Here is a 26,292-nt window from a genome sequence, read left to right as displayed (position 1 = left end):
TACCCTCCAGTTCCATCCACGTCGTTGCAAATGGCAAGATCTCATTCCTTTTGATGGCTGCATAATATTCCATTGTATATATATACCACATCTTCTTTATCCAGTCATCTGTCGATGGACATCTTGGCTCTTTCCACAGTTTGGCTATAAGCACCTTCTTTTAATAATAACCAACAACTACCACAGCAACGAGCACTTACTACATTCCTACCATATGCAGGGTACATTTTATTTATATTAAATCAAATCTTAGAACTACTCTGTATTATCTTTCCACATTTACATTATGACTAGAGAGATGAGTCTTAGAGAGGTTGAGTGACTTGCTCAAGGCTACACAGCTAGGGAAGAGCAGAGCTGGGATTTGAATTCAGGTCTGCCTTGGCTTGAAAGCTGCCATTCTTTTCATAGTACCAAGCAATTCTGTTAGTGTTAGTGTTGTGGAGATACAGGTATTTATCTTCAGTGGTGGCCTCACACTGTTCTTCTCAGTATCTTAATTTTTCATTTGAAAGTAGGAAAATAAAGAGGCTAACCCGATGTCTAACTTTGATGGCCTAATTGTTGCTCACAGAGATGGGCTTCCATGTTCCTTGTTTCTGGTCTTATTAATTCTGGGTGGCTGGGACTTTTGTTGTCATTAGCTCTGGAGCTTTATACACCCTAAATCCTCAGACATCAGGTTCTTATTCTCCAGGATATGCTGAAAGCTTCAGTTTGACACATTAGAATTTAGTTTTAGGGAGCTAAACACATCTGGCATATGTAATTTAGGCCTCCTTAAGTTAATAAGGAAAAAGAATGTTCTGAAACAAGCTTTTCTTCCTATAATTACAATGATTCAGTGTTTCTAATTTAATATAAGACTTCTCACACTGAAAGGAAAAGAGAAGACAAAAACTGGTCACTTTCCATAGCAACTGATCTCACTATCATGATAGAGTCCCAGGACAGGACAAGTGTGTGAGTGGGTAATAGATGAACATTAAGTCCATGTAAAATCAAAGGAATCAAGAAGACATTTCAAACGCATGAAAGACATCATCAAGTACACAAAGGATCCCCCAGTTGATGCACTATGAAATGCCACACTTTTTTCTTCTCAGTTGGGAAAAGGTAATTTGTGAGCCTCAGCTATTCCCCTACTATGTTCTTTTCTCTCCCTGGTGTTGTAGAAACTTTTGCCCCAGACAAGCCAGTGAGGGGTTGGAAGTCAGGAGACCCCCTATGTTCCTTGGCTGCTGAGTGATGCACAGGGTGATGCTCCACGCTGTTCAGAAAGACATATGAATGCATTATCTGTGTCTAATGCTCTAATTGATGCAAATGCAAGTCACAATTTTTCTACTACTTTGGTGTCTTAGGTACTCATCAGTCACTTTTCTCTATGACGTTCTTCTGAAATTTCTAGAACGGGCACAAACTGAACAGGTACCTTAGCTGCTTTCACAAGGAGAACTAAGTTGGAAGTTTTAGGGAAGGATGGACCATCACTGAAAAAAACCCTCTTCTGGCTGAGAAAGTCAAGTTCTTTCATTGGGGCTGTAGCTTCAGAAGGATGCACATGGCATGCGGCAAGGAGGAACAAGGAAGAATGGTCTTGAGATGGTATGGAGGTAGAATGGACAAAGTTTAAGGTCTAACCAGGGGCATATAGAAGAAGGGGAAATCAGTGTGAATCGAAGGTTTCTGATGTGGCTGGGTAAATAGCATATTATTCCACAAGATAGGAGATAAAGAAGATTAAGTAGGTTTCTGGGGCTAGACAAGTCCAGTTTCGGACATGTTGCGCTGGTTGCACCTATGGAATATCCAAGTGGTGATGTGCAGAAGGCAGCTAGATATATGAAATGCCTCAGCAATGCTGTCAACTACTGACATGTGAACAATATTACTTGAATCAGTTCACTATTTTCAGTATGTGTATTAACTCTTGCAAGGCTACTAGGGAAATGAACACAAATGGTTTGTTCAGCAGCGCTCTAAGGGTTGCAAAAAAATAAAGACTTCTCTCACTGTTGTGCTGTATTTGCATATTGAAATGAAATAACCACCCACAGCATCATTTTTCTGGTGAGCTATCTTTGCTGGTTTGTAGCTTCTCATCCACACAAAGTGGCTGGCATCTGGACTGGATTAAAAAGAGCTACCATGCAGATGGAGACAGAGAACAGTGCTCTGGAACCCTTCTTCCATCCAACCTCACTGTCTATCCCATTTTCCTATGTGCATTCTTACTTCCAGCTGCCATGGGGTCATCGAGTCTTAGCTTAAATCAAATGTCCTCTGGCTCCAGGTCCCATGATGAAAAATTTATGGAGTCCTGGACACATTACAAGTTTTACAGCTTTACAGCTGACATCCTTCAGGTCCTTCTGACCTACTGAAGGAAAAAATATGTTTTATTGTGATTTTCAAACATTCTTCTAGTGTGTACATTTCTCCTACAGAATGGATATGTTGCTTCCAGCAATGTGTTTTATATTACCTTGAAGAGTAGGGAAGCTCTGATAGAAGGAAACAAGTTAGTCTTGTTGCCAGTACAAGAGAAAACAGAACTTGTAATGGGACGTATGACCAAGTCTATGGATCATTATTTTGTCTTTCTCTTTGACTGAGAACACCTTATGTGAGTCAATGACTATATCCTAACTTGTTTCAAAAACAGTTTATATCCTCCAACTAATGATGTGTTGGTCTTTGAGTCTTTTTATTAAATCATATACATATATATACACACATAAGGATTTTCTTAGGACCTTAAAAATATTATATGTTCCTGAAAAGTCCAGGATGTACCTTGACACCCCTGAATTAAACATTTCCTGGATAATAGGATTTCCAAATCTATACCCAAACCCAAAATCTCTCTCTCTCTCTTTAGGAGATTATAAGTCACAGTTTGGATATGGCTTGAGAACAAGGTACCTAGAGGCCCTTACCTTGACAATGAAATCTGCTGTGAGTGGTCCAGTCATTCTCAGTATCTCTTTGTCTGGAAATTTCTGGAAGTCCACACTAGAATTGTCCACAAGAAAGGTGCCTGTCGAGCTGAGACTGTTTTCACCTTTAGCCCCCTGCAGGGTTTTGGTTTCCAGATCTACATGGTCAAACACATGTAAAAGAGAGAAAGATGTTCCCAGGGCTACCACGGACCACATGCAAGCAAATTTCATGAAACAGTCTACAGCTATGGAAGGGAGAAATACCCTCCTTTATATGGCTGACACAGTTGACATTGGGATAGAAACAAAATTTATGGGTACCTCTGGATCACAGAGGAGTTTATGTTGCAAATGAAATTATTTTAAAACTCATTAGCCAAGCATTCAAGGCTCCCAGTCAAAAAATCTTTGACTCCCCAATGACCTCATTAGGGTACCCCACTTTACCACCATTCTATTCCTTTAGCTAAACCATCTCCCATACATGTCTTACTGATTTCAGTCTCTACGGCTGTCTAGAATACCCTCCAGTTTTCTTTTTGATCCGTGAGATCCAGGGTGCCTCGCAGAGTTCCCCTCAGCACCCATGCGACTTCATACCCATGCATTACCTTGTGTTTATTTGTACTATCTGCTTTCTTACTGCGTGTGTGTTGCGGCTTGCCATGAAGAAACAATAGTAATGAGGACAAGGAAATCACCATTCTTTTTAGTTCTCTCTCTTTTAAAAATCCTGCTGGGTACCTAATGTAGTATTATGTACATATATGATATTAGTGCTTAAGAGAGAAGAACTTCTTGATTCTTGGAGCATTCCAATCTGAATTTGGCCAATGACAAAGGCGATGAAACATCTTTTGTTGTAGGAAATGTGAGCAAGCTGGGGATGATGGTAATTATGCCATGTATTTCAGAGCAGATTAAATTCTCATGTGATTGAGAAATGATTTAGAATAACTTCCCACTGTATGAAGAGGGACAGACTGTCTAATGGTTTCTGAGACTTGCATAAGAATCCTTAGCTTTAGTAATGGTTCTTCAGCAGAAGGATAGAGTGCCAGGTGAGACTCTGGGTCTCCTACCCAACATTCAACCAGAATGACTCCCTTCTTCCATGTCTTACAGATTGGGGTCCTGGGATAATTTTAGGACCTCTGGAGGTACTAAAGTACCTGTACTAAATTATTCTAAGTATTGTCTACTTTAAACTGGAATATCAACAAGAATGTTGGTGTCCAGTGAAGTGCCAACAACGCTGAGATGAAGTGTGTAGCCCTTCTTCTGGAGTAGGTCAGGCTCCATCCCCCTGCCCTAGAGGAGAGAGGTCTTCACAGGAGAACATGAGGTATATCAAGGGAGAACTGGAGGGGAAACCACAGCACAGGATCTCCTTCTGTTAGCCTTCATTTCTCAAGCTGCCTTATGTGTGTGTATGTGTACTAATTTGTAGATATAGCTCCAAGACATAAATCAACTTAGTTTTGGAAAAATCCTGGGGGTCTAAGTCTGATTTGAGCATCTGATTCAGTTTTATCACCAGGTCTCCCAGCTGTCCTTCCCAAGGTACTTCTGATTGAAGATAAGCGGGGGTTGGACCAGACTGCCTAGTGTTGTTCTGGTCTGGCCCTAAATATTTCAGATTAGTCCCATATTAGACCAGCTTCTGGGAGTTAAGTGCAAAGGGTTGCAAGTAAAACAGGGTGTCATTTATTCACATATTCATTTTATATTATATATTATATTATATTCCAGATACACAAAACAAAAAGTTCTTAAGCTACATGTATGTTGTCAACATACATGTATGTCTGTTGGGGAAAAAAACTAAATTCCATTTTGCTTTCCATCGTTTATAAATATCATCTGCCGCTTCACCTATTGAATTCTTGGGACAATTAAAGCAAACGAGGCTCATTCTTTAGCTTATTAGTGATCACATAGTTAGGAAAACTGGGAGGCTCATACATTTATAAAAATGAATTTCCTCTTCAATCTATTCCTTTGGGGTCTTTCTTCTGCATTGAGGAGTCAGTCCCCCACTTGGTGATGATCTCTGCCTGGATGTTTTATTCTGAGCAGGCCTGTCACTGCTAGAAAAATACTGTTTTTGAGTGGGGTTGTTACACGAGCAGTTACCTCTGTCCAATCCTCCAGAGGAAAAGCAAATCATTTGAATGGTGACAGTGTACACATATATATCATCCCTTGACATGTGAACATTATATTTTGGGGGGTTGTTCAGGGTTAGAAAAGAACTTGGATCCATATAAGGTGACTTATCAGCATCTTCTGGCTTTGCCTGAACTGTACCTTACTTATTCCTTTCCTTCACATGACCCTTCAAATCCCGCCTCTCCCATGAAATGTATTTATTTTTATTTTTAGAAAGACTATAGTAGGCTATCTGAACTTTCACAGGCTCCAATTTATCTTCCTCTTGTTTGTCTTTCTGGAATGATTTCATTTATAATCCAATGGCCAAAAGATAATGCTCGCTACCTAAATTGGTTTCCTAGGCATGTGTGTGGGAGGGGAGAAAGAACAGAAGATGATAGATGGTTCTTTAGGAATCCAGGAACAGTCACAGTGGAGGAGATCAGAAATGCTCAAGGGACCAGAGGAAGTGAAGTCTTTCAGTGGAACTGAATTTTGTAGAAAATACAATGTATCCTCTTATACCCCTTCCCTGGGTTATAGCCTATAATTGTCTGCTGGTAATTTACAGGTCTATGTCTAAACAATAGTAAATGCTAATAATAAAAAAGAAACAATGTGGCTGTGTACTACTGCTTGGCAGGACTGAAGATATCAATTCTTTCTAAGTTCTAGTGGGGCCATGCTACCATTTGATCTCTAGGGTTGTGATTACCCATCAGTCCTCAATCCCAATAGCTATCTTCAGTATAGGAGGGCTTTGTATTGTCCTTAATACATGAGATGTTTAATCATACCACTATGGTTTTCTTTAAAAGTTAAGGTTGTTTGGTGCTTCTACGTTCCCCTGAATCGATAAAGTAATGGAACACGGGAATAGGAAGAAAGAAAGAGTGAAGGTGAGGAAGGCTGGAAAGAAGAAGGGGGGTGGAGATGCGAGGCAAGAAAAAGACTGAGATTGATTGGAGAGGAAGAAGAGAGAGAATGAGAAATAATATTCACAAAAGCATAAACATGTGCTTGAGTCATGAACAACCTATTGGGAGCATCTATTTTGTATTTTTCAGGATGAGTGTGGTTAGAGATAATTACCCTGAGGTTTCTGCTATCTCATCAGGCAGCCAAAAGATAAACAGAAGCACTCAAAATATCATATTATGATAGAGTAGAAAGATTTGCACTTCCGTATTTTAATCTCTTCTGGGAACAAAAAATAATAGTGACTAAAATTCCCAATACCCAAAGGAAAACAACTGAGTTTACTTACACAAGTGATCAGGTCCTTTTAAGACGAGGCGAATATGTCTACTTCCATAGGGAATAGCAACCACAGTATCATCCACTAGAGAGAAACAAAGCGATATCTTAAAGGCACATAATTTGACACAAAATTATCGATTAGCTCCTATATAAAGGCACTGACTTATATACTCCCCCAAATGATAATCATCTTTTAAGTGTTTGAAAGAGGAACACCAACATTTGGGAATCAAAATTTCCATTTTCCTCAGAAAAAAACATGCCAGTGAAGCTGGTCACTAGTTAACTTATGGGGGACCCGGCCTTTTAAAAATATATATAAATTTTGATAGATTGAGAAATGAATTTGCAAGTTTCCATTTCTGATTTTAAAACCTGGTTTTTACATTGCCAAATTTCTCGGGATTACAAAAACGAAAATAAATTCTAATGCTCAAAGGATGACCGTATTATATCAAGATCTGAATTTCTTTCTAGCAAAGTAACTATCTTAGACCATCAGGAAAAATGAGAATAGGAGAAGATTTATTTGTTTGTATTTGTTAAATCTCTTAAGGGCAGAAATTATGCCTCCCAGTTCTTTAATATCCTTCCCTATCTACATCTAATATTATATATAGTAAGTGTCTCAGGAATGGTTATGAACCTTTCCCCCCACATACCCTCTCTGCTTGAAAATTAAAAAAAAATTTTTTTTGGCTGAATCACAGCCAGATTTAGAAATGGGTTACTTTCACCCTACTTGCAAATTGAGACTGAATTCACTGGAAGCAGAACCTACTTTTTTTTTTAATTTTTATTTATTTATTTTTTTAATTTTTTTTTAAAGATTTTATTTATTTATTTGAGAGAGAGAGACTGAGAGAGAGAGAGCACATGAGAGGGGGGAGGGTCAGAGGGAGAAGCAGACTCCCCGCTGAGTGGGGAGCCCGATGCGGGACTCGATCCTGGGACTCCAGGATCATGACCTGAGCCGAAGGCAGTCGCTTAACCAACTGAGCCACCCAGGCGCCCTACTTTTTTTTTTAAATTAGATTTATATTCTATGCACCCCAAACATATCACAGGCATTCTTGCTTGTGACGTTTGTGACAACACCACCTCTCATTTACATGCCACTGAAGAGTTTCACTTTCTAAATTATACCATTTACTCCTTCACCCAAAGCTTGTGACACAGGCAAAGAGGATACTACCATCTCCCTTTTATGATGATGAAATGAAGCCTCTGAGAAGTATAGGGAGTAGCCCATGGTCAAAAAAAAGAGGAGGGCATTCCAGAAGACAAGGGCAAAAGCAGGTATTTTAAATTCACCAGCATATTCAGAAGCTCCGTGGGGATTCTTTGTTTCACACATATTTTTTTCTGATATTATACATTATCATGTTCTCATTGGAAAAATTTAGTTTCAATAAGAGTAATCCTAAAAGGTACCCAATGTTCTGAAACTTAGCATCATCCCATCTTTAGGAGAATCTGATTTCCATAAATGAATCTCAGAAGTTCCCTAACTTCTCTGATCCTTAGTTTCCTCATTTGTAAGACAGGGAGAAGCACACTTACCTCACAGTATTGTTGTAAAAAGATATAGATATTGATATCAATATATAGATGTGTAGCCTGGAACACAGGAGGCATTTTGTAAATATTACTTTCCTCCCTCTCTTCCAAATCTCCTTAAGGACAGGAACTGAAAGACTGTTTATTTTTGCTATGTTTTTAAACCCTCCAAGGCCCCAGCGCATAGCCAGTTGAATGATAAAGAAGAATCATATGCTCTCAATTCTTTCCCTAAAGAGGTTACATTTATCAAGTTCTCTCCAATGTTGAATATTCTACTCACACTACAACCTTCTAGTGGTTTTTAATGTCATAAATTGTTGAAGAAAAGGCTGATTTTCAGAGAGCCAGGACTTTGTGGCTATAAGCACAAAACATGTAAGGAGAATACAGAAAAGGAACAAAAATGTTCAGACTGGGCCCATAGAGCTTTAAATGTCTTGCATAAAGACATGGATTTTTAAGTTTACAAAAGAAACTCAAAGCAGTTAAAACAATGGGATTTCTGGAAATAGAAAGTCTTTGTTTATCCACAGGTCAAATAAAGGGCAAGTAAAAGGGAAGCTTTCTGTTTGGCTCTGCAACACTCGGTGGTAGACTTCTGACCCACACACGACTCAGGAGGCCTCCCTCTTGTTCTGTTGAGAAGCCACTCGCATTCCACATACTGGGGCATTGACCCTAGCTTCTGGCTGATGCGTTAACCCTTGTATGCTCCCCAAGGAAGATGGGGAGAAACCCAGAAGGGTGTTGGGGAAAAGGTTAGTCAAAGAGAAATAGGGAGCCTCTAAAGCTGGTGCAAACTTGAAGAATCAGCCTCACAGGGCACAGGAAGTAGGAAGAGTCATGGTCTGTTCTTCTATGGTTCTCTCAAGGACTGATGGACAACTGGCCCCTCATCAGGCAATCAGCAAGTTCATTACTTTAGTCCACAAATATTTTTTGAGTGTCTCCTAGTGTTAGGCCCCCTCCTAGGTACCAGAGGTTCAGTGACAAAAAAGACCAGCAAAGCAGCAGCCCCACAAAATGGTCCAAGGAGAAGGGCCCCAGATAAAATATGTGGGAAAATACCACAAGCTATACTCTGCTTGTGGAAACCCATAAAGCACATTGGTTTCTTAGAAGCCCTGAACCAAAGAGCCTCATTTCATTCTATTTAATCCAGTGCATTCCCCCAAATGTTTACCCAGAGAATTTATACACACACACACACACACACACACACACACACACACACACATATATAATCTGTTAACACCAGCTGATACATCTCAAAATATAATTTAAGAAACGGTGATCCTAATTTGACAAAAAGATAGGAAAAAATTGATTTCATATTCTGCATGTTGATAAAAAGCCCCTCTTTCAGTTGGATATGTATTAATAATTGTCTTATTTGGGGATAAATTCTCAATAATTAGGGATGGGCTGGGGGATTCTTCCATTTGGCATCTATTATAAGAGTGAGCACAGAATGGTGTTTAAGACATTTGAGAATGTGTGAGCAGTCTGGCTTTATTACCTACCTCCTTAGTGATTAATTCAATAGGTTTGACTGGTGGGACAGATGGGTACACCCTCTCTCACTGGGCCTCACATTCCTATGGGTGCTCTTTTCCACAAAGGCACACTGCTCTATGACCAAGTGCATCTGGCCTAATCTATTCTGGCTTTGTTGATAGAACCATGATGCCAATAGTCAGGACATATTTCTAGGTCATTAATCAGCAATTCTGGAAGACCTGCTTCAGAGATCAGATAACCTCTTTCTCAATTAAATTGATAAGCTCTCCGTGGGAATCATAAATGCTGTCATGTCACAAATATGGGTTGCAAATGTCCTTTCTCAAGAAAATTAATTATTCTAAAGATTGTACCTAAAATATTTCCTCAGAAAGTCTACAGCTATATGTGTATTTCACAGCTTTCTATTGAATACTTTAAACTTGTTTTACAATCTCATCATACGTGGACTTTTCTGTGTCATTCATTGCTGTATCAGAGAAAGGTCATAATGATAATTTTTGAAGAGATAGGATTTCCTATTCTGATATCTGAGCTTGCCTTATTTTTAGATCTGTTGAGGTTTATGTTTTTAAGGAGTCTTCCCTCTAAGTCTATGGGACTGGTAATTTATTTTCATTTCTTTTTTTCATTTTTTTTAATGGTAATTTTTTTTTAACAAAAGAGTCATCGTTAATGTGATTGGCTACACATAAAAATAGCAGTACATACAGTCTGCCAATCTTGAGGAGGTTTTAGTAGTATATTTTTTATCTCCATGCCAACTTCATTACTTTTACAATATATCCAATGAAATAAGGTGAAGCCGAGCATTTGAGCCCTTCAACATCTCCCCCTGAAGTTATCAGTCATTACACAATGGAGGACGTATACCTAACAGGCGAAATAAGATGGATCTTCCTCAAATGTTGGGAACTTCATCTTTACAGTTGTCCAGGCCAAAAACTTTGGAGCTATTCTTGACTTCATATATATATATATATATATAAAATCAGCTAGAAAATCTTATTGCCACAACAGTCAAAATACCATATTTCATGGATTCTAAGAGGAACTGTCTCTCACATTTTAACATATGTGAAATCAGAATGCATCCCACAATCAATGGTGCATTATATCCTTTCTCACTGAGGCAGTGATCCTGCCATAGTTATCTTTGCCTGCACAGTTGCTAACACCAAAACGACCAGTATCAAACTTGCAAAATGGGAGTCAGCAGCTTGGAAGAAGATTCTAAGATAATAGTGGAACACCCTTATTTAGCCTCTCAGAACTAAATAGTCGTGGGGGTTGTAAGGAGATGAGGAATCAGAAGTGCTTAATAACATTGCCAAAGTGGGAGTCAAAAGCCAGCTCGCTGTACACAATTGCAAACCTGAGTTGAAAGTCCAGCATCAAGACTTCTGGTTCCTGACAAGATGGAATAACAGTGCCCAGACTTAGTTTTCCGCCTGGAAACAACCAAAAAGTCAGAAAATTATATAAAACCCTGGCTTTCAAGACACTGGATATCAGGCAAAGAAGGGCAGCAATTGCTGAGAATCAGGAAACAAGGAAGGTGAGCCTTAACACTGCCTGGGATTCCTGCTTTGAAAGACTTTCCTGGCTGCAGCTCAGGAGGTGGGAACCCCAACCCCAGGAGGACTCCCTGAGTTGAGGAGACAAAGTTGAGAATCCAAGAAGATCAAGGTGGCTAGAGTTGTGAATGACAGATTACCAGAGAGAAGAGAGCTACACAGAGAGACAATTCCAGAGATTTAAGAGCATTCTCCCATCACATTGTACACCTCAAACACATACAGTGATGTATGTCAATCATTTCTCAACAAAACTGGGAAAAATATTTACATGACATAGAAAAAATACTTATGTGACATGCTAATGATATATGCTATTATATAATTTTTTAAAAATTATTCTCTTTGGGTATCCAGCAGCATACCCATACTAATCAGGATGTGCATATAAAGAAACTAGCTGAGGCTGGGAAAATAACCACACAAAAGAATTATAGAAATGACTATCTGGCATGCATATAGGGCTGGGAATAGTATCTTATCCCACTAGACATGCTAGAAAACTTTATAATTCATTGAGCAGTAGCAGGGTCTTGCCTCAGTAGCAGGGGACAATTAGCACCAGCCAAACATGGCTTTGGTCTTGCCAACCAAATTTTAAGACCCCAAAGGATCAAATTGATTCCAAGTAACTTCATTGCTTCCAGAACAAAACTGAAAAAATATTTACAGGAATACCAAAATATCTAATATCCAACCAGATAAAATAATAATATCTGATATCAGGTCAGAAATTACCAGGCATGCAAAGAAGCCAAAAAAATTACAGCCCATCCTGAAGAGAAAAATCAATCGAAATGCAGGAGACATTAAAATATTAACTATAACCTTATTCCATATGTTCAAAAACTTAAGTACATACACACAAAAATTTTCAGGCCCAGAGAATTTCAATGGTGGATGCTACCAAACATTTAAAGAAGAAATAACATCAATTTTATACTATCTTTTCCAAAAAACAGAGGAGAAATCACTTCCCAACTCATTGCATGAGGTCAGCATTACACTGCTACAAAAACTAGACAAAGGTGGTATAAGAAAAGGATCCTACAGACAACTATCTCTCATGAACATAGATTAAAAAAAAAAACAACCCTCAAACAAAACATTGGCAATTCAAATCCTGTAATCTATGTAAAGAATAATACACTATGGCCAAGCAGAGTTTATCCCAGGAAAGCAAGGCTGATTCTTTGTTTGAAAATCAATCAATGTTATCCATCACAATAAAAGTCTAAGGAAGAAAAGCCATATGATCACATCATTTGAGGCAGAAAAAGCATGACAAAATTCAACATTCATTCATTATAATAACTCTCAGCACATTAGGAATAAAAAAGAACTTCCTCAATGTGATAAAAGGGATCTTCAAAAAAACCTACAGCTAACTTCGTACTCAATGGTGAGAAATTGAATGCTTTCCCTCTTAATATTGGAAATGAGGTAAGGTTATCCACTCTTGCTTCTTCTATTCAACATCATATTAGGCATCCTTGCCAGTGCAATAAGGCCATAAAAATAAACACGTGATTTACAATGTGAAAAGGAAGAAGTAAAACCATCCTTATTTGTAAAACAAGATGATAGTTTATGTAGAAAATCCAAAAACTTTCAGAACTAATAAGTGTGTTAGAAGATTGAAAAATACACAGCCAACACATAAAAATAAACTAGCAATATACAATTGGAAATTGAAATAAAAAATAAAATGCCAATGCAGTAGGGTAAGAAAATAAAAGAGGGGGGGCACCTGGGTGGCTCAGTCGTTAAGCAACTGTCTTCGGCTCAGGTCATGATCTCAGGGTCCTGGGATCGAGCCCCGCATCGGGCTCCCTGCTCCGCGGGAAGCCTGCTTCTCCCTCTCCCGCTCCCCCCGCTTGTGTTCCCTCTCTCGCTGTGTCTCTCTCTGTTAAATAAATAAAATCTTAAAAAAAAAAATAAATAAAAGAAAATAAAAGAGGTACAAATTTAACTAAGGTACAGGATATGTACGCTGAAAACCAATAAAGGCCTATGAAAGGAATGAGAGAAGACCTAAAGAAATGGATAGCCATGAAGTGCTCATAGGTTAAATGACTTAACATAGTAAAGATGTCAATTCCCCACATATCAATCTATATGAATTAACAAAATTATAAATCAAAATTTTAGCAAGATTTTTTATAGATATGGACAAGCAGATTGAAAAATTTATATGGAAAGGCAAAGAAATTAATAGAGAATAGCCAAATGAGTTTGAGAAAAAGGGTACAGTTGGAGGGATCAAACTATTTTATTGAAAGACTTCCCTTAAAGCTATAGTGACCAAGACAATGTGGTATTGGTGAAGGATTGACACATAGATCAGAATAGAGAGTCCAAGAAAAGACCCATGCAGAAATGGCCAGTGGACTTCTGACAAAGTTTTAAAGGCAATTTAAGAGAGAAAAGGATATCTTTTCAACAAATGGGGCTGGAAGAATTGGACATCCTTATATCAGAAAAAAAAAATTTAACCTAGATATAGATACACTTTACATAAAAATTAACTGAAAATAGGTCATTGATATAAAAGCTAAAATATAAAACTGTAACACTTTTAGAAGAAAATATAGGAGAAAATTTGTGACCTGGGATTAGGCAAGGAGTTCTTATGTACAATGTTAAAGGTACAGTCCTAGTAAGAAAAAACTGATGACTGGTCTTCATCAAAATTAGAAGTTTTTGCTCTATGAAAGCTAATATTAAGCCAGTTTTGGGGGACAAAAAGTACCTATGGAGAAAAAATATTTTTTTTTAAAGATTTTATTTATTTATTTGACAGAGAAAGACAAAGCAAGAGAGGGAACACAAGCGGGGGAGTGGGAGAGAGAGAAGCAGGCTTCCCACAGAGCAGGGAGCCCGATGTGGGGCTCGATCCCAGGACCTTGGGATCACGACCTGAGCTGAAGGCAGACGCTTAACGACTGAGCCACCCAGGCACCCCGAAAAAATATTTTCAAATCACACATCCGACAAAGGACTTGTACCCAGAATGCATAAAGAATTCTCAAAATTGAATGGTAGGAAATCAAACTCATTTAAAAACTGGGCAAAGGACTTGAACGAACACCACATCAAAGAAGAAATAAGCACTTCTGTAGTAGGCAGTATAATTTTACCCCCTTGCTCTGCCAAAGATGACCATGTCTTAATCCCCAGAATTTATGAATATGTTATGTTAAGGGGGAATTAATATTGCTGATAAAATTAAGACTGGTAATCAGCTGACTTTAAAATGAAGAGATTGTCTTGGATTATCTGGGTGGGCCCAATGTAATCACAAGGGTTCTTTAAACTGGGAGAGAGAGATAGAAGAGGAGATTGGAGGCAGAAGGAGATCTAAAGATTTTACACTGCGGGGCTCCGAAGATGCCGAAGATGCCGAGGAACATAGATAACCTAACAGAAGCTGGAAAGGCCAAATCAAAGAAAATCAATTAGCCCCTAGAACTTCCAGAGGGAACACAGTTCTGTTTAACATTGTGAATTCATCTTGGCAAGACCCATTTTAGAGTTCTGACCCTCCAGAACCATAAAATAATAAATGTGTTGCTTTGAGACACTACGTTTGTGGCAATTTGATACAGCAGCAACTGGAGACTAATACACTATGAAAAGATATTCAACATCCTTAGTCATTAGGAAAATACAAATTAAAACAATGATGAGATACTACTATATACCAATTAGAATGGTTAAAATAAAAAATACTGGCAATACCAAGTGATGGAAAGAATGTGGAGCAAATGAAACTCTTACACATTGCTGGTAGAAATGCAAAATAAGTAAATTACTCTGGAAAAAAGTCTAGCAGTTTCTTAAAATGTCAAATATATATCTACCATATGATCTAGCCATTCAACTCCCAGGAATTTACCTAAGAGATATGAAAGCGTATGTCCATACAAAAATGTGTACATGAAGGTTCATAGCAGCTTTATTTATAAGACCTCCCAAGTGAAAACAACCCAAATGCCTGTCAACAGGTGAATGAATAAACAAACTGTGGTATGTCCATACAATGGAATTACTATACAGCAATAAAATAAACTGCTGATGCATGCTATATTAATGAATCTCAAAATAATTATGGCGAATGAAAGAAGCCATTTGGACAAGAGTATGTATTGTAGAATTCCATTTATATAAAATTCTAGAAAAAGTAATGAAATCTATAGTGACAAAAAGATCAGTGGTTGCCAGGGGACAGGGCCAGGAGAGCGCAAGGGAAGGATTCTAAGGGGCACAGAAAACTTTCGGGATGAGGGTTATGTTTGGTTTCACAGCTGTATGCATATATAAAAATTCACAAAGTTGAACACTACGTCATTTATACAATACAGCTGTTTAAGAAAAAAGAGTCCATGGGTGCCTGGGTGGCTCAGTCGGTTAAGCGACTGCCTTCGGCTCAGGTCATGATCCCGGAGTCCGGGGATCGAGTCCCGCGTCGGGCTCCCTGCTCGGCGGGGAGTCTGCTTCTCCCTCTGACCCTCCCCCCTCTCATGCTCTCTCTCTATCTCATTCTCTCTCTCAAATAAATAAATAAAATCTTTAAAAAAAAAAAAAGAGTCCAGTACCAATGGATTTTATTTCTTTTGTGAGTTCTTTTAAAAATGCTGTATTACAGGTACCCCCATGACATGTGGAAATTGAGTCTAAAATGATTAAAAAGAAATTGAAGTTTGGGGAAAAGTTTTATTTCAGTTTAATTTACCAATTTATTAATTTATTTCAGGTTTTTTGTATGTATGAGTAATACATGGCTTAAAAAAAATCCAAATCTAAAGTAGATCTCTTAAGAACTATCAAGTAAAAACTCTAAGTGGTCAGGAGGCATTGTGTCATAGTTTCTTAATCTCAGTGGCAGCTTTTCTTTCTTCCATAGTGGTGCATAAAATAATGGCCCATCTTTCAATCAGTGAGGTCTTACATTCACAGAAATGCACTATAGAATCACTCTTTATCACCTCCACCACTGCTGCCATGGTCCAGGCCATCATCATTCCAGGCTTACTGTAACGGGCTTACTGTAACAGCCTCCTGACTGCTTTTCTTACTTCCATAGTTGGACCAACTATAGTCTATTCTCAACACAGTAGATAGAGTAATCCTTTTCAAAATAAATCAAGTCATTCCTCTGCTCAAAATCCTCCTGTGACTTATTTCATTCTGACTAAAAGCCAAAATCCTTACAAAATCATTCTTCACCCCGCCTCGCAACCCTCCTGCCTTCATCATTCCCAGTAGGCTTCTTTAAACTGACTTCAAGTCACATTAGCTTCTTTGCACTTCAAGAAATATGTCAAGATTGTGTTTACCTCAGGGCCTTTGCACTTGCCTTTCTCTATGACTGGAATTCTCTTTCCCTTGACTTTTGTAAGGTAACCTTGGATCCTAGTTCAGATGCCATCTTATCAGTGAGTCCTTTCCTTACCAATCTATTTAGTATTGCAAGTCCCTGTAACACCCTTGGCTGGCAGCCCAGCCCTATCTCCTATTCTTCTTTCCTGCTTTACTTTTTCCCAAGACTCCTATCACCATATGGCAATACATTTTATTTAGTTTTTTGTTTTGTCTGTTTTTTTTGTCTGTCTGTCCTTCAGGAGTTTTGGGATATCCAGGTGATTTCAAAACACACAAATTCATATGAGAGGTTTGCAAAGCTGGAGACATTAAATTGATAGCAAATAGACTGGCTGTAGTTCTAAGTATATTGCATATACTTGGAAAATATGTAATAGAGTACAAGCCAATACAATTTGCAAGAAAGCGAGCATTTAATTTCAAGAATCAAAAGTTAATGTTAGTTAAATTTATTCTTTTGTTGTTGTTGTTGGGCTGGGGAAGTTGAAAAGAAGTGACCAGGAAAAATGGAAAGATTGAATGCTATCAGGGGACAGCCTTTTCCTTTAAAAAGGGGGAAAAGGTGCCTTGATCTAGCTCTCTTTCTTGTCTGTATTTGTATTAGGCAATTACACTGTCTTTTGATACAAAGATGATTTCTTTTTTGTTTGCCAGCAAATGGCAGCCATTGGATGAATTCCTCCAACTTCTCTTTTTCCTTCTGGCACTTCCCGCCATGGTCTTTCTCCACTCTTCTGTTTTCTCTTTGTTCCCCCAAGGCTTGATAACATTAAAAAAAAAATCTTGGATATCAGTTCAGAAGAAAATGAGTTCAATGTGGGGAATCCGAGTGCTAGGAGTTCGCAAAGAGCATGTGGCTGGCTTACAGTGCCTTTTGGCAGAGCAGAGGGGAGCGAGCTGGCCCAGGTCCACCAGGCCTTCACGGGTGGAGCGCTGCTCACCTGGCCAGCACCGTAGGCCCTGCTGAGTGGTCTAATCTTCCCTGCCTGTGAGTCACTGCGCAGCCTGTAAATATAGAGTGGAAGGTTCTTCTAGGGTGGAGAAAACATAAACGAGGCAGTTTGTTCAGCATCTGCTATAGATTGTGGTGAGGTGCATGCATATGTTGGGTTGGGCTTTATTGATATAAATCATTTTGTCATGAGGCATCATCAGTGCTAAGGTAAATGAATCAATTGCATTTTGTCATTATGGATAATCATCAGGTTGCGTATTATATAATTTACCTACTCCTCTGTCTTGAACAGAGCACTTTTCATTGAAATATCTATTTGCAGATCTGGGGATGACTTATGGCTCTTAATTCACTTCAGTTTGTTCTTTCAGAGCTTCTCATTATTCCAGTGATTGAGGCCCCAGAGGTCCCTGATGATGCCCTCATACTGATCCAGGCAGATTGTTCAGGGAGAGGGCATGAGTGGGAATGGAGGAAGGATCCCCTCCCCCTAAGCCTGCTATATAGCAGTTACTGCACAAAAGCAAGCCATCTCCTTTTTCTGTGCCCAGCAGAAATTCCTAGATTCCTAGATAATGAGCATTGATTCAATTACATGACATAAATAATTAGAAAGAGCTGAGCTCTTCCAAGATTTCTTAAAGTGTTCTATAAAAGTGACTTTTTAAATGTAACTTCCCCCCTCCCAAATATCCCACCATGACTTCGGAGATTTACAAAAGAATTATGCCTCTATCCCCTGGTTTTCATCTTCCAAATTCTTTAATTTGTCATCGTATAGCAGAAGCTACCAACACATGAAAGAAAAAAAAAAAATCTCACCTGAATGTACTATATCAATGTCTAACTTACCTCATCCTTCATTCTCTCTGCCAGAGTCTTTTCCCCCCACAGATTCACATTTTTCACTGCCAGCAGGGGTGTTAGCATGTAGAGTTCCCCAAGCTGGTACCTCCAACGTTTCTTGTGTTTAAAAGTCCCTAGTCTTTCTTGCTACCACCTCTTCTTCCCTAGAGCCTAGTCCTTTGGGCAAACTGCCTTTTCCTGACTTCTGGGAATAGTTCCTTAATGTCCACTGTCTTTTTTCTTGACCTACAAGTCCATTTAAAGCCACAGACCCTGACAAAGTCAATTGTTTTTTCCCAGCTAGTCAACAAATAGAACAAAACCGCATTCAGTAAAAGAATTCATTCTTAGTTCCCAAGCCAGGGGAGACATGTGCAATGATACTCAATCAAAGATCTATTGAACAATTCTGGATAATGGCAAAATTTGGAGACAGTCTACTGAGCAAGGTCAAATTATTCTAAAAGTGTATGTCTTTGAGTACAAGAATTGCCTTATTTCTATCTTTTTCTGATGCAGCACCCATAGCGGTGATTGTCATAGAGGACAGTGTTTTGTAAAATGATCTGGGTCGTTGTGTGACTGAGTGGTTGTCTTAGGCATCACTAGACACGTGCCATCTACCCTAGCAAGACCCAGTCAGGCCGACATCTGAGGTACCTTGTCTTGACATCTAATTGCTTTAAATGTCCCACCATGGAAATAATCCGCAGGGTTGTGGGACAGTCCAGAGGAATGAGTAAGTGCTTAGGCAATGAAATTGGACCCTGGGCTTGAATCTTGGCTCTCCTATTTTAGAGCCGTGTGACTCTGAGCAAGTCACATGATCTGTCTCAGCTTCAGTTATCTTATTCATAACATAAGGATAAACCACGCCTTGCTATGAGGTTATTATCAGGATAAAATGAGATGATCATGCAAAGTTCCCAGCACATACTGTATAGTAAGCACACATTTATTGTGTTAGTATAGAGAGATTAAGACATAAGTCAATAAATGGCTTCATATAATCACTGTCTGATATTAATTCTGAAAGAAGCTGTAATCAGCACCAATCAAAGGGGTCATTTTGTAAATGAAGACAGCATGGTTGCATGGTGGTAGGGGTGAATCTGTTTAGATTTACACACTCTCCCTGCTATATCCCATCAGGCGCATCACATTACGTGTCAGGCAAGGCTTGGGTGCAGTCTGTCTTCATGTTGGGCAGCATGTCTAGGTTTGTAAATGGAGTCTATTTTGATCCAAGTGTACTTCACTCCTGCTGCACCACAAAAGAAAGGTTTCCTCCTTGGGGTTGCAATGGGTTACCTGACTTGTTCTACCTAAACTAATACACAAAGCAGGAACATGTTCAGATTCATCTTCATTTTGGTGGTGGCCTTATTCCTAGCTGCTGAGGGGAGCCAGCACAAAACCAGAAGAGATTAATTAGCCCACAAACCCCAAAACTGCCCCATCTCTGTAGTGTCTTACATTTGGTTGCGGAGAGCTGGGATTTATACTGCCCTCGGACCAGCCGGCAGGTGGACCCATCCCCGTTGCAGACTCCACAGTTATCCTCCTTGATGGTGCTTCCCAGCTGGTGATCACAGCCGACAATCTAACAGGAAAGAAAGGTGTGTAATTTAACCAGGTGCCTATTGCAGGGATCCATCGTGAGGCCCATCACCACTCAATGACCCTCCCTTCATTTTTGAGGAAGCATAAAGCATGCTTCCCATTGAGGGGAATGAATTCAGCTGGAATTTCAATCAGGCTAAGGAAGAAACAAAAACAGCATAGACAAAGATGTTTTTAGAGTTCAAATATATAAACAGAGAGAAGGTTGGGGGGAGAGAGGGAGAAAGAGAGAGAGAGAGGATGGAGGCAGGCAAAGGAGAAGGTAAGGGAGAGAGGGAGAACCTGACCTATTGATATTATAGAGACTTAATTAAAAAATCATTCCCAGTGTCAATAATTATGATTCACTACAATTACAAAAATACAATCATGAAAGGAAAAATTTCATGGAAAAACCCATGAAAGTGGATTATTTTCATGTTCCATATTGTTCCTTTGATATAAGCTGTGTAGGGTAAGGGTTTGGTATGTTAGGTCCATTGATGTATTCCAAGCAACTAGTATTGTGCTTGGCAAACTGTAAGCGCTCAACAGAAATTTGCTCAATGATAATGGCAGGCGAGAATTCTACCACTGAACCACCAAGGCTGCTGAATGATAATGAAAATGGTTCCTTTTCTAGCTAGCACTTCAACTAAGAAAAGAGAAACAATCACAGAATGAGCTGACAAAAGCAAGATTATTGTATGTATGCATGGTGGGGGAGGATGGATGTTTGGGAGGGCAGCAGAGATAACTAATACTGAGGCCCTCTTAGCCTGCCTATGTCCTACCAGGCCCAATACAGATATCTCATTAATTCTGAGAATGATCATGTAAGATATCTCCATTTTATAGCTGAGGCCATGAATCTGGCCAAGGTCACTTTGCTAATAAGTAGCTGAGTTATAAGCACATCTAACAAAACATTTATGCTTGGTCCAAATCAGGCTTAACAAAATCACAAGCACTTATCACGTATGCGGGCAAACTCATTTGTACTTTTACTCTTTCTTTTTCTTACTTTTAACTTTTTCAAGTTAAAAAAAATTCAAATCCAAACTGTATCAAGTTGTACTTCTATAGTTCTAGTTAGATCTAGTATCAACAGACCTATTCTACTTCCAAATGACTTCCACTATTGTCTTTGATAAAAATAAAATGAGAACTGTAGTGGTATTTGAAGTGAACTGAAGTGGTATTTCCAGAAAGTCCACACCATTCATTCTGTCTTTCAAAAATCCAGTTATTAATATGACCTTTCTTTGAGGCTTGATTTTCCTTTTTGTACTTTTAATAATTACAAACACGTGTTTAGGCAAAGGTTTGAAAAATACAATTATTTAGCATTGCATTATATATTTGCTGTATTTTTAAATGTGGTAATGTGTATTTTTTTATACACAGGCATATAGGCATCTTTTAAAATAAATGTCAAAGCAGTAATTCCTTCAACGATTGTACATTTTTTGAAATACAAAGATGTCAAGAAAACATAGTGCCCAGCTCTTAAATGGGGAGCAAGTTGGGCTGGCTCTGTCCTTAGGGGTTCATTGTGGTCAAGCTGCAATTCACCCCAATATGTTCACAGGCTGCAGTGAAGCCAATTTGGAATTCACCCAAGCTTCATCCATGCAAAGCCAACACATGCTGGCTTAAGACTTCATTGATGCGCTTCTATGGAGCTGGAGTAAGATTATTTTCAAAATTTTTATCTGTAGATGAATCCACATAGGAGCTGAGTAATTCCATATTCACTCGTATTCTGAACACAGTGTGAAATGGGCATGCAGAAGTAACTTATTTGCCACCATCACCAAAAAAATCATTTAATCATTTAGCCAACAATGATCAAGATCTGCCATGGGCCAGGCACAGTGCTAGGAGCAAAATCCAAAGGTGAGTTTAAGTACATAAGGGCCTACCCTCATGGGGCTTAGAGTCTAGTAGTGGAGGCACATATTATTCAAATCATCACAGACAATAAATGTAAAATGGTGATCATGATACAAACTATAAAACACAGATACATGATACTCTGAGAACAGAAAATATGGAGAATTTGATCTGGTTAGTGAGGCCAGAGAAGACTTTCCTGAAGAAGACTCTTTTGAGCTGAGATATGAATGAGGTTCCAGAGTTAACTAGACAAAAGGGAGGTGTTGCTGTGAGTTGTACTACACATTTTAGTCATGTGCAGATACCAGCTACTTAGAAAGTAACCCAAAACCAAAGTTGGCAAAAAACAAAAATGAAAACAAACAATGTCAGAAGACTAAATCATATGATTGCTTTAGTAGGGTCAAATCCTTTGAAAAAAAAAAACATGGCAGTCCTAATTTCGGCAGTATTCAAAGAACCATTGACTCAGCTGTTGTTCTTTGGGGTTGGAAAGAGATGACCTTAATCTTACGAGATACTCAGCACTATGGAAGGATGATAGGCAGGGGGCATGGAAATTTACACTCACAGGTGTCTCAATTATAACTATGGTTTATTCCTTAAAGAGATTTCAGGTTTCTCAAAGGATTTAACTTTCTCTGGAAAATTCTTAATGGTCTCTGATGTCTCTAATGAAGCCAAATAGGAGATTACCATGAAAAAAATCTCTCTAATCCTAAAGATTTCTTACGGCTCCAAAGCCATTTTACGAAAAGAACAATCCCAACTTCACAGATCCAAAGTAACAATCTATTAGGAATAGAAAGTGACATACTTTAAGGCTAACTTGACCAGACCACCAACTTAGTGCCCTTGATGTAAGTTTATGGATCTCAGGATATGAATCAAGTGAGTTCTAACTGGGCATATGTTTAACTTCAGAATTGAAAAGACAAATATCTCCCTGACACACTTTTTCCCCCTTTGTATCAATTCCTTTTTAAGGTGCCAAAATATTCTAACTCAATTATTTTTAAAACAGGGAATACTTTATCATCAGATAAAATGTTCTTATTTTGGTCCAAGCGGAAAACTGTTTGCAGTTATATCAAGAAAATCATTATTGACATATCTCAGTCTGTCTCGATCTATTGATGTGGAATAATAGATTAATTAAAAATTAGTTCAACTGTTATTTTGAGAGCTATTATTAATAACAAAGAAAAAACAGAAATACAGAAATGGGTTTATTTGGCAGTAATAATGACAGATCGCTCTGTGCTTTGCATATACTACTATTTCTGCCTAAAGTGCCCTTCCCCAGTTCTTTACTTAGCAAACTCCTATTCATCCTTCAAATCCCAAATTGTCTCCTCCTCAAACAAGCCTTTTCTAGATTCCAGAGTTAATGGCTTTATTACTCTATGTTTCCTCAGCCATTTGTTCATAACTCCATGTGGCAGAGATTACTGGTTGCCACCCAACATCCATCTTCCCTATTTTTCTCAATAACAGAACTCCAATTTTATTTGGGGTGGCAATATGTCCTATTAAATGAATACATTTTTTCATTGGCTTTGTGACCAACTTGTAATTAGTGAATAAAAGTGGAAGGGTTGTGTGGGACTTCTAGGAAGACTACTTAAAAGAAGCTGACTTAGATGACCCCACCTGCCCTCTACTCTCATTCCTTTCTGTTGGCTCCAGGTACTATTTTGAAAAATGAGACAATCCTGAGAACGAAAGCAGTAAGGAGGGCGGAACAGAAAGAAAGAGCCTGGTTCTTTCACCTCACTTAGACCGATCACATCTTGACTTTTTTTTTTTTTTGTGAGAGAGTAAATCCTTTATGTGCTTAAGCCATTATTACTTTGGGGTTTCTTTTATATACACCCTATTTAAGTAGTTGTATAACTTATAATGAGTTTAATCTATTGATACGTCTGTTCCTATACCAGATCTTGGGTTATTTGAGAGCCCATGTTTCATTAACCTTTGTATTTCTGCTGTTTGGCACAGTGTTTGACATCTGACATGCACAGTGAATGCTGGTGAATCAGTGAAACACACAGCAAACATAATGGTTTGTTAATGAAGTCATTGTAGGTGACAGGTAAGCAGCCTTAGACTGCAGTCATTGATGACACACATGTAGACAAAAATGTGCATATATGTGCATATGTGTGCTTATTTATTTCTGTGTACACAGAGGAACAGACATATAAATGACAACTACAGGTCAAACCCAAACCTCTGTCCTGATGTACGAACAAGAATTACAGTAAAGGGCTAGTATTTTTAAGAAACTATTTCCCAAGTGCACCTATGCTCATTATTAGTGAAATGTCATGGAAGGCAATGTTCAGGTCACTGAGTTCCCAGACCCACCCCATTCTAGACAAAATATTAAAGTGAGATAATGACCACTCATAACTTTGGCAACTACATGGAATTTTTTTGTAAAGAGTGGAAAACTAGCTCAGTATTTTGACCTAATGTATTTTATTTGTATTCTGCTATTAGGTGTCAACTTGATACAGTGGTCTAACCTCCTCTGTATCCACAGTGTTGCATTTTTTTTTAATAGAACTTTTATCTCAGGTGACATAAAAAGTGAAAAGCTCCAAGATGTTTTTGTTGTTTAAACACCATTAGTGGGTCATCAACTTTTGCTTTGCTTTGCTATCTTGATTGTAGGCTTTTTTGCATATATATACATATGTATATACATATGTATAAACACAGACATTCAGTCCTTCATCCTATTTTTGAGTAGAACATACAGATTTAACACTGCTGCTTTTTCTTTATTCTCCTTCAGGATTTACTAAAGGGAAGGAGGGGGGACCCCTCCCTATACAAAAACTAGGATGATAATATCCATTTATCCATTTATATCCATTATAATTGACTTACAGCATGTCATGTGGATTTTAGGCATCAGGGCTATTCTGTGTGCTGATAGGAGTCTCTCCCTTAGTTTTACAGAGCTGATAGCAAGTGAAGGCAGACCACGAGACTGAAATCCTCTAGACACTGAATTACGTATAATAAAATGTCTTCACTAGGAGCCACAGGAAAAAGAAAGATTATCATCTGAATAATTTGGAGAATGTAAATAAACACAACCCATAAGCCGATACCATGTCCCAAACTGATGTGCTTAGATGGGTTCACACTGGCCACATTTCAAATGGTTTCCCATAAGGACCTCAACTTCTAGCATCAAATACTGAGCCAGTGATGTCAAGCTTTTCTTGGTCCAACACCATGAGGTAAGAAACTCTAAATCCCTTTATTCTCAGCAAGGGGAAAGACAAATATGGAAAACCAAACGCTGCAAATCTGATCACAGCTGCTCTTATTTATAATTATTTAATTCAGATAGAACTTTATGGGGAAGAGTGTGCTCTTCTATACATTATAACTCATTTACTATTTATGTTAATAGGGAAGATAATGTATCCTTAACCTTATCTTCAAAAGATTTAGATATTGATTGATTTGTTTATGCTTTACCTTTTTGCAAAAATATTTATAGCATATACATATAATACAAGACAATAAAATAAAAACAAGCCCAAATGGGAATATGGGGCAAAGAGGAAAATAAGTAAAAAAGAGGAGTTAAAGCCAGAAAGGGGAGAATTATGCAGAATACATACTGTGAAGTCCTACACATTTGCTAAATGGGGGTTACATATCTAGATATGAACCTCCTAGAAGAGAGGAAAACATGAGCAATTATAAGAATTACAGCATTCACTGGATCTTTTAGAAAATGTATAGGATAATGTGTTCCTTGTAGGAGACACTCAATAAATATTTATGTAATGAATGAATGACAAACTGGCTCAGGAGAATCATAATTACTCAAAGTACTGAAATCCTCGATATACACCTGCTGTGAGTTTTCTGAAAGACAATGCCATGTAACAGTGTCCCAATAACAACTCAGCAAATAAATACAAGACGTTTCAAAGAACTGGCTTTTCAGTAATCTCTGATGAACCCTAATAGTCAGGGAACATTTGGTAAAAGCAAATTTTAGGGAGCCAAAACAAATTATCCAGGTACAGAGCATTGTGATGGTCAGACTTAATCTATGAACAGACTTTATAACACTTGGGGCAAGGTTGGCAAAAATGTGCACATGTGCATCTATTTGTCCTGCCAGGACCCACGACAGACATTACTAATCAACTGGAGCATTCTTTGCCACTGAGATTTTATGTGGTTCCACATCTTCTATGACAGTGTACTCTAGAAGCCAAATTCAATAGACTATGGCTGTCTTTGGAGGAGACTACACCAATTTACTATTCCAGAGTCAGAGAAGTGAGCTGGTTGACCATCTTTTGGATGATTCACCACAAATATCTCTCTTAAAAATAGCATCTTTGAGTAGACAAACCATGAGAGACGATGGACTCTGAAAAACAAACTGAGGGTTCTAGAGGGGAGGGGGGTGGGAGGATGGGTTAGCCTGGTGGTGGGTATTGAGGAGGGCACATTCTGCATGGAGCACTGGGTGTTATGCACAAACAATGAATCATGGAACACTACATCTAAAACTAATGATGTAATGTAGGGGATTAACATA

The 26,292-nt window shown here is 38.4% G+C and overlaps 1 protein-coding gene, 1 long non-coding RNA gene and 1 pseudogene across 2 annotated transcripts in view; 1 reads left to right on the top strand and 2 right to left on the bottom strand.

Moving 5' to 3' along the window:
- The window catches only part of LOC145717197 (uncharacterized), a 4,388-nt gene extending 1,744 nt beyond the window's left edge, over nt 1–2,644 (bottom strand). Inside the window, exon 1 of the long non-coding RNA XR_014140267.1 lies at nt 155–2,644. This is a non-coding gene — a long non-coding RNA (uncharacterized LOC145717197). The remainder of the gene's footprint in view (nt 1–154) is intronic.
- ADAMTSL1 (ADAMTS like 1) overlaps nt 1–26,292 on the bottom strand; it is a 659,580-nt gene that overhangs the window by 107,701 nt on the left and 525,587 nt on the right. Inside the window, exons 6-8 of the mRNA XM_081804071.1 lie at nt 19,683–19,809; nt 6,367–6,441; nt 2,943–3,100 (exon numbers count right to left, since the gene is read on the bottom strand). Of these exons, the coding sequence (XP_081660197.1) occupies nt 2,943–3,100; nt 6,367–6,441; nt 19,683–19,809 (360 nt within the window). The remainder of the gene's footprint in view (nt 1–2,942; nt 3,101–6,366; nt 6,442–19,682; nt 19,810–26,292) is intronic.
- Nucleotides 25,976–26,292, top strand: part of LOC102745338 (non-histone chromosomal protein HMG-17 pseudogene) — an 807-nt pseudogene continuing 490 nt past the window's right edge.

Source organism: Leptonychotes weddellii, chromosome 14 (genome assembly GCF_054177405.1).
Source record: "Leptonychotes weddellii isolate Sample4059 chromosome 14, ASM5417740v2, whole genome shotgun sequence".
NCBI classification, from domain to species: domain Eukaryota; kingdom Metazoa; phylum Chordata; class Mammalia; order Carnivora; family Phocidae; genus Leptonychotes; species Leptonychotes weddellii.
This window is presented reverse-complemented; position numbering and strand designations above follow the sequence as displayed.